This window comes from Trachymyrmex septentrionalis, unplaced genomic scaffold, assembly GCF_001594115.1.
Source record: "Trachymyrmex septentrionalis isolate Tsep2-gDNA-1 unplaced genomic scaffold, Tsep1.0 scaffold66, whole genome shotgun sequence".
Taxonomy (NCBI): domain Eukaryota; kingdom Metazoa; phylum Arthropoda; class Insecta; order Hymenoptera; family Formicidae; genus Trachymyrmex; species Trachymyrmex septentrionalis.
The window spans coordinates 431,665-441,469 of NW_017305843.1; the positions used below are offsets into that span (position 1 = coordinate 431,665).

The 9,805-nt window shown below is 30.0% G+C and overlaps 1 protein-coding gene across 2 annotated transcripts in view; it reads left to right on the top strand.

The window, feature by feature from the left end:
* The first annotated feature begins 1,411 nt into the window (after window positions 1-1,411).
* Window positions 1,412-9,805, top strand: part of LOC108753145 (tyrosine-protein kinase transmembrane receptor Ror-like) — a 12,843-nt gene continuing 4,449 nt past the window's right edge. For both annotated transcript variants that reach the window (XM_018494493.1, XM_018494494.1), the window contains exon 1: window positions 1,412-2,148. In XM_018494493.1, the coding sequence (XP_018349995.1) occupies window positions 2,106-2,148 (43 nt within the window). In that variant the 5' untranslated portion in view covers window positions 1,412-2,105. The remainder of the gene's footprint in view (window positions 2,149-9,805) is intronic.

The following is a 9,805-nucleotide window of genomic DNA, read 5'->3' on the forward strand; positions in this document are numbered from 1 at the left end:
ATGGCAGTTCGTTAGGCAATAATGTATATCAAGCTGATCACGATAGCGAATATCACGATATTAAATTTATTTGGCTAAGTTGAATAGTACACAAACTGTTAAAGAAAACAAATTTCTCAATTTCCTATATATTTTTAATTTTATTCGGCTATGAAAAGTCATTGACATTAAATATTTAATTCGTCATTTAAAACAGAACGAGAATGCAATGGATAAAACAAAAATAAATAAAATCTTAAAGTAGCTACTTAATTTGTTTTGCTACGACATAAACAAATTAGATTGTTCATCAAATCGTAAATAAAAAATACTCCGATTCGGATAAATTTTGGTTTACTAATTGTAAGTTACATAAATATAACTGATAAGGGAAATTTTGTCAGTTTTATCGATTTCCTAAAGATGTAAATCAAAGAATAGAATCTTAGATTTGGAATATTCTTTGATTACAAAACGATAATTCGACTTATTTTATTCTGTGTACCACATTCTACATTAAAAAAAAAGAAATTAGGAATATCTATATGTTTCCTCCAATTGAGAAAAAATAAACGATAAGCAATAGCGATAGCGTTAGTGTTACGGAGAACGCATATATGTATATTGATACGACGAGCGCGTCAACGCATATTCATCTGTACAGACGATTTAATTACCATCTCCAGATAAAACAATCCAATATCTTTGAAGGAGAAATGCTGTCTTAAAACAACTAACGGTTAATTTCAACGAATCATTAAGATTGCCTTGAAGTAACTGTCATTTTTTTCGACTACTGTCTCTTCCCTGATGAAAATAAAAATCAGAGCGTAAGTCGAATGTAATGGGAGAGTAACCAAAACGTAAACGAAACTTTTAGGAAGCGAAAATTGAAACATCAAAATATAAAAAAAGCGTAAATGCTTCTTTTATATTTCATTGTTCCAATTTTCGCCTTTTAAAAGTTTCGTTCACGCTTCTGTTACTCTTCCATTACATCCGATTTATGCTCCGATTTTTATTTTCATCAGGGTTGAATGTTGAGCAGATTTCTAGTCGCCAAAACAACCTGCATCTCTTCGCAGCATAAACTTTGTTGTCGTTAGTTTCGTACACGATATTCGCGCGAACGCGTAGGTGGTCGAATAGGAACGTATCAGGTGTGAGCCATGACAGGCGAAGACGCACCCTTTTTTTTTAAGAAATTCGGTGGCTTACGGTGAACCATCGTTACTTTTTCGATAGCGTAGGTCGAGCCGTCAAGACGATGACGAACCGAGTTAAAATCTCTTGTAAATCTCTATCACACGCGCGCGCGCGCGTGTGTGTGTGTAACACGCACGCACACCCGCGTTCCGTGAGATCGTGCTGGTGTTCCGCGCGAGGAAAGCGAGGGAGTCTCGAAGACGGTCTTCAGTTTCGGTTAAGCGTTCATCGAAGAGAGAATACATCTCACACTCCGCCTCTCGGTCTCCACCTACGCCGTTTCCTTGTCGAGTCACGCCGAGGTTTCGGCTTCCGGCTTAAGGCTTCAGCACCTACCCACACCATTACCGTTCCTACGGGGAGTGCGTGCTCGAAGGACTTCCGTTCTCCAACAATATGACTCGCCGTCACTTCGGGACCGATCTCGGTCAGGATTACGAAAAAAACCGGTGGTGGACATTCGAGGAACTTGAGAACGGTGCGCAAATCTAGATCGAGAATAAAAGAAGAGAAAAAAATGCGAAGCTTATTCAATGTCTTACTATGTGTCACGTGATAATGCGTATGATGTAAGGCGAAAAAGAAAAATAAAGATAGAGAGAGAGAGAGAGAGAGAGAGAGAGAGAGAGATGCTGTGATTTATCATTATCGCGACAACCGTCCGTGGCAATTTCTTGGATTTTTTTATAAAACCTCTTTTCATATTAATATCTTTTGTAGCGTTTATGGGAACGGTAATACCTCTCGTGTAAAGTAATACCGATGCGATTAGCATATCGATGGTAATTGCCGCTTCGTAGCAAAGGAGAAAGAGTGCAAAGTGCGGCAAAGGAGTGCAAATAATTATTTTTTTCAACCAGAGAAGGTGATTTGGTCCATTCGTTGTTTATTTGCACGGACGCGCGATATATAGACGAAAAATGCCGAGAAAAAGAGGTCTTTCTACACCCGAAACGCGAACAGGTAAGACACGTTTCAAATGTTGCGCATGCTTCAATCTCTATTGTTTTTATCACATTAAATTTGAATATATTCTCTTTTTTTAATACCGTTTCTTTTTTCGCAATAAAAATATCAAGATTAAAATTTGTTAATAAAATTAGAAACAAAAATTATATATACGTATATGTGGAGTATATATAAAAATTATATATATATTTTTTTAGAGGAAAATATATTTCTTATAAACAATTTCTATTGTTACATTTTTTTGTGCGATTAAATGCTTCTGACGGTCTGAAAGTTTGTTTTGACATACGTGTTTGCTTGTACCGGAGAAATCCTGAAAGCTTCTTTTGAGAAATCTGAATACACACGGTAGCTTGTTCCGCGTCTCATTGGGTTAATAGATTCGTGGAATAAACTAGAGTCATCTAATAAGTATCAAATTCAATTAGGTCTGTTACATAAAGTACTAAGAAGCTCCCAATAATCAGTGAAAACGATATAATTACTCTATAAATTCTACACGATGTTAGTTATAAGAAATCGTTAATCGATAAAGATTAGAAATGTTTTATAAAACAATGCTACTTCACATAAATGTTTCAGTTGAAATATTTCTATATGTCGCATTTCTATTTTAAATTTATCTTCCACAGTACACTATTAGTATCTAAATGTTTTAAAGTTTATGTTAAATAAAAAATAGACTGTCTACATTCCAGGAATAAATGAAGCGATTATAGTGATGAATCGGTAATCATATCTGCGACCTAGAAATATTTATATATATTTCTGCTCAGTATTTCATGAAAAATTTAGAGAATTTGAAATTAAATAACAAAGTAATACGTTTTTATGTAAATTTATTATTTGCTATAAGCTTAAATATTGTAAAACTGTACAACAATTACTAATATGATATAATTAAAAATTTGTTTGCCATAAATCGTCTACGTCATATACTTAACAAAACAATCTTATCTTCGTTAGTGCTCATTTAAATATATTGTATTTTTAGCGTATTGTGCTACATATATACCAATAAGAAATTATGAAATTGACATCGAATCAATATCGAATCGACGTCGATTCGACATCGGTTTTATTGTCATTTCTTACTGAGATTTTACTTAATACTTATAAATATAAACTTATCATTAAAAGAAGGAAATATATAAAGAAACTGGTGTTGAAAACATTTATCTACTTGAATTTATGTACTAAACTTATCTATATTTCCATCAACAAATGTTCTTCTGGGAAGAAATTAGAAACCCAACTTGTTTTTTATCCTATTCTTATCTTTAATATCGCGGGTACTTTCGACCTTTCGATAAGTCAGTTTCGAGGTGGTAATCATATTTGTCACATTTATAATGTTAAAGATAATGTCGTACTATTTAGAATTACATATGTAATGTCAAAGATAATAAAAGATAAATGTTCTGTATAAATTTGGTATTAAATTATCACAATAATATGCACGCACAGAGCAATAACCGGTAATGTGTACTAAAATAGTAAATAGATGTGTGTGTGTGTGTGGCAAAACTTTAGTTTCCAATTAATTTAAAGTCTAGTTTTACGTGTCATCCAAACTTTTGACTTAATTATTAAATAAACTTAATTATATTAAGATAAGATTACAAATAAGTATTACGAAAACAAGTAAAAAATGAGAGATTTTCGATCTCTCTCGACATTCTTCTATAAAAACTCGCAGAGTTAAATACAAAATTTATCATTTATACACTGATTGCAAATCTTATTTTACATATATTTATGTGTATTTATATACATATTTATTGTTTTACGAGCATCCTACGATATTCACCGATCTCTTTCGATTCTTTCATGAATTGCACGTTTAGGCAGAATGAAGCGTCCGCTCATATAATGCCTCTATTGTAGTCTGTGCGTCTAAAGCTTGGATTTGCAAATAAACACGTCTCACCACATGTGGGTGTATTGAAGTTTCCAAATTTATCATTAATCATAACAGTTAAAAGACAATATATAGTTTCAATTAGGATTGAATGTCATTACCATCTGTTGCTATTTCTATTGAGACAAAAGCACCCTTTAGTTTGACTACTAACTGCAGCGAAGTACTGTAACATAGTCAAGAATTTACATTAAACAGAATTTCAGGTATCGACAGTTCTATAAACAAATTATAAAATAAATATTGTATAATGATCATCTTTTTTGTACATTGAATCTCTGAAATGCAACTAAAAATGCAGCTTGTCGCATTCATACAAATTTATATAAATCTTTTTTTCTTACAAATTTTAACTCAAAGCTCATCTATCAAGACATTGATGAATCACATAAAAAACAACTAATAGTAACTTTTTTAAAATTTTTTAAGAATAACTAAATTTCATTCTTGTCGAGAGAAAGCGTCATTAAGATTAGTAATTAGTAAATAAACAATTTAATCGAGTCAAGTACTTAAAAATTAACAAATTATGCGAATGATTTTGCATTATATCATAATTACTGGATGTAAAGCGTAAACTAAAATAATTCTCCACGAGCTTTACTACGCGATACTCGTGCTATCGAGGGTCAGCTGGCGGAGCCAATAGTGGTTTCTATGTCGTGTATATGGCAAAGAGCAGAGGTCAGTAATAATGTGGCATAAATGCGAAAATCACGATGTCTGCGGAGGTATAATTGATTGTGGTGGATAGTATCGAAACCAGCATTAATCCTCGATAAATTGCAAATGTCCGCAGGATCCTCTGAAAAGTAACGGCCCTTCTCTCGAGATGATCAGACGAGATGGTCGATCGTCAAACGCAGTCGCTTTTGCGATGAAGGAGAAATCGTCTCTCCCTCCTTATATTTCTGTCACAAAACTGGCGACAAACTTCACGTTAACTTGTTCCCACATTATATTTTACAGCGGATAACGTCGCCGGCGTTAAGTACGGTGATCGATCTTCCCGAGAAACTGTCGATCTCATATAAATGCGGTAAATCTCGTAATGAAGATACTTCGACGCGGGCATGGAATACGGGGCGATAATAGGTACACATAGCGAGACTCGTTGTCGGGGAGCGCTGACCGCAGAGATAACGCTTTGACCCGTTACAAGCTCCAAGTGTACCAAATGAATGCCTTCACTGTCTCTATCTTCCTGTGCCCAATCCAAATATGCAGCCCTTTTTCTCTTCCCTGGTTGCCCTTTACAAGCCGTTTGCAACGATCTTACGAATCTGCGACGGCGATCTCTTTGCTTCCCGGCAGAATCGACGCCGACGCGGTGATGGCAACGTTCCATCCGCTACCAAACTCATACCATGCTACGTAGGAATCTTGTAAATTTACATTTCATTTTAAATCCTTCATCTTTTTTTATCTAAATGTAAGCTATTTAAAAGGAAGACCATGAAATGGATTTCGATAAATTGAATTATTATATTCAGAAAATAGAAATTATACGCTCGTTTTCTTACACAAAATGATTACATGAAATACTAGATTTTCTTAATAACTTATTACTATATTTCTTTGACATTGACGACATTTTTTTATTAACATATGATTCACACATCAACACGATTTTAAAAGTTTTTAACGAATATCACCCTAGATTACAGTTCACTATGTTGGAGGAAGATGATCGACTTGATTTCCTTGATTACCTTATTTAAGAATAATATTTAATACTATAAGCCTATTTTTTCCTTTAAGTATTTAAATTATTATTTTTGCCATTCAATGTGTCAGAATGTTTTACAGTATGATAATAAAATAAAATAATAGAGATAGTATAGAATCTTTTCTTATCGCACTCTATGTTTCACAAGAAAAATTTTGAATTAATTATTAACATTTTTCTTAGCAATGGTTATATTCTTTAGAATTTAATTTTCACTATATTATTAAAAAAAAACTTTACACTAAATTCCAACAATATGACAGAAATAACAGCATTGTGAATAATAGTAAACAAGATAGATACAAGAATTTATATATCTTTCTTAATCATTCTATACATATCTGAAATATCAGAAAAATTTAAAAACTTTTTTAAAATCATATAATATACCGGCCTTAATAAATTGAATCCTTTTATTTTAGAATGCAGAAAGATAGGATGCTTACTCTCTCGCATTCAAATATGATTTAAGGAATCAACTATAAGAGGCTACAATAAAAGCTTTAAATCTGTAAGTCGTAAGAAATTGATCAATCATAGTCGGTTATTCTTCTCATATTCGATTGTGATTGATTAATTTCTTACGATTTAAAATTTAATAGCTTATTATTGTAGAAAGCCTGTAACGATTGCAATGCCTCTGTATGGATCAAACAAGTCGTCTATTAAAAATAGAATAAATAAGCATCAGAATTATATAAATAGAAATAAATATAATATATAAAATGAGACTCAAAAGAATCTATCAGTGAAAAAATATAAAAAACCTCATCAGAGCCTATATCAGCTGTTTGGATGCACAGAAAACTCTCGTGTAAATGTAACAAAACGAATCAAATAAACATTTCGATCTTTCAATTTGGGTCCTAATCAATATAAAATCTAAATTACATGAGTAACGCAAATTGCTAAGATGGTGATTCTCGACAATTTAGCTCGTTCTTCCTTATCCAAATGTCAAATTAGCTATGTAATGAATAGCCAAATGATTATCAAAAATATTAACTTATACAATAATAATATAAAAACTTACATAAAGTAAAACCAGAATCATATACATTACATCAATAAGTAGAATCGAAAAAAATTTAAACAATGGAATAATCAGTGCAACACACCTAAAAGCAAAACAAGGGACAATAATGAAGATAAAATTAATCACAGATTTTTTATTAGATTCTCATCTTTTTTATCAGAAAAGATCAAAAATTTTTTTAAAAAAGACTCCTTAGTATGCATGGCATATAAGCGGATTAATAATTTTAGGGGGTTCATCAAGGGTCATAAAGATGTTCGTCCAAACCTATCTCATACAGACGTTGTATGTAAAATTGATTGTCGAGATTGTGAAGCATCGTATGTGGGCCAAACAGGTAGATGTTTGAAGACATGCATAAATAAACATAGAAATCGCATAAATTGAAACGCTACACAGCATCCCGTAATAACAGAACACAGAATTAGTCATCAGCATGATTTTGATTGGGAAAATGTCAAGATATTAGACGAGGAAAGAGTGCTTAATAAAAGACTGATTTCGGAAATAATCCGTATGAATCAGAAACAGAGTTCGAATTTACAAAATGATACGTATTCATTAGACCAACTATATAAATTTGTTTATGGAATTGTGACGTTGTTTTTCCCCCTTTGTTCTTATTTTTATTTTTATTTCAATAACTACATGACTTTATTATTTTGATTCTTATTTCATCTCTGACTGTCGACACCACAAGATCTTTATGTCGAGTCGTGAGAAACGCTTACATGTAAGTTAATAAAATTAAAATTCAGATAAATGACTTTAATCATTTTCTAATTTTTCGTTTTTCCTTTGAATGATTACATGGCAAATCTAACAATTTGATGAGCGGTTCTACTTATTGACGCAATGTATATGACTCCTGTTTTGCTTTATGTAAGTTTTTATATTATTATTGTATAAGTTAATATTTTTGATAATCATTTGGCTATTCATTACATAGCTAATTTGACATTTGGATAAGGAAGAACGAGCTAAATTGTCGAGAATCACCATCTTAGCAATTTGCGTTACTCATATAATTTAGATTTATATTTTATATTGATAAGGATCCAAATTGAAGAGTCGGTTATTTGATTCGTTTTGATACATTCACACAAAAATAAAGAGTTTTTTATGCATCGGAATAGCTAATGTAGGCTCTGATAAACTTTTTTATATTTTTCACTGATAAATAGAAATACCACCCAACACTTTGTAATTACAGAACACAGAATTAATTTGGCACATGATTTTGATAAGAACATCAAGATATTAGACGAGAAAAAAACATTAAGTAATAAGAAACTGATTTTCGATATTCGAAAATAAAAGCAAGGCTTAAATTTTCAAAATAATAAAGATTTTTTAGATTATATTGTATATTGATGTTGTATATTGATCTTTTTACAGAATCTTAATTCTTTTTATTTATTTATTAATCTATTTATAAATACATTTATCCTATATAAACACGTTTATCCTCTTGACTGTTTTTCACAAGCTCGTAACATCTCACATATTTTACTTGTCTTATTCTCTGTTCTGTCTGATATAACATTTATTATTCTGCTTTTATTCTACACTTGTACATTTTATTATGACTTTATTATCTATCTAAGTTTTAATTAATTTATATTATTAACATGTAAAATACAAACTGTGTTATTTTATCTTTTTGACTCATGATTCAAATATTTAGTCCAATATTGAAGACATTTGTTCACGATTCAAATATTCAATCAAATATTGAAGACGTTTGTTTATTGATATTTATACTTTTGGATAATAGCCTCACGATGTTTGCAAATTTGATATTTGATACATCTCAATTTTTTTTTATTCTACTGTAAACAATTTTGATTTGGACTTAATTCATTGTAAGTGGAATATTATACAATACTAAAGATGACCCAAAACTAGGGTCGAAATATCTATTTAATTTGTTTGATTAATATAATTTTATACATAAATAACCTGTGTCGGCTCATATTAACTTAATTTTGACAAATGATAAATTAAAAACTCTTATAAATAAAAATTTAAAGAAATAAATTATATAGGTAGGAGCTTATGTACCGACTTGATTATTTATGCTATTATGCATTACAAATGATAAATTAATAAACAAGATCACACAATAAAGCAAACATTTTGACTTTTAATAATGTTTATTTTCAATATTATAATCAGTATTATAATCGATATACTAAAAAATCAAATTGAAAATTATTTTTACAATATTAAAAATCCACAAGTTACTAAATAAAATACGGATACTATTTGATAAAAATTAAGCAGTCTTTATACCTACATATTATACATATATTAGACAAAAATAGGTGAGTTCTTTAGAACTATTGTTGAAAATTACGTTATTAAAATCCAATAACCACTCCAATAAAATTAATATGTGTATAGGAATAAAAAAAAATTTTCAAACAAAAATACTTACAAAAGTATTAAAGAAAAAATAACTTTAAATCAATTTTAAATTTTAAATTTTTTGCACGAATAAAGCAATCCTGAAAAAAATCACGTCACAAAGTTACATAACGGTATCACGTAATTAAAATAAGTAAATCAAATAACGGATTGTTCTAAATCAGTTTGTATTTTTTTAAAATAACGTAATTTAAAAAATCATATGATATTAGAAATAATTTAATGTTTTTTATGATTTTATAATTATCGAATTTTAAACAATTAAGTGATAAAAATAGAAGAAAAAAAACATATCATGTTTCTCAAATTACGTAATTTAAAAAATCATGTATTGATTTGGAACAATCCATTACGTGATTTACATATTTTAATTATATAATTTCGTTATATAACTTTGTGACGTAATTTTTTCAATAGAGAAAAAAATATATAAATAAAGTAAATTTATTAAAATAAATTTTATTGCTAATAAATAAATAAATGCAAGCTTTTTTTTAAAAAAAGGGAATATTAGCTTTATATATATATATATATA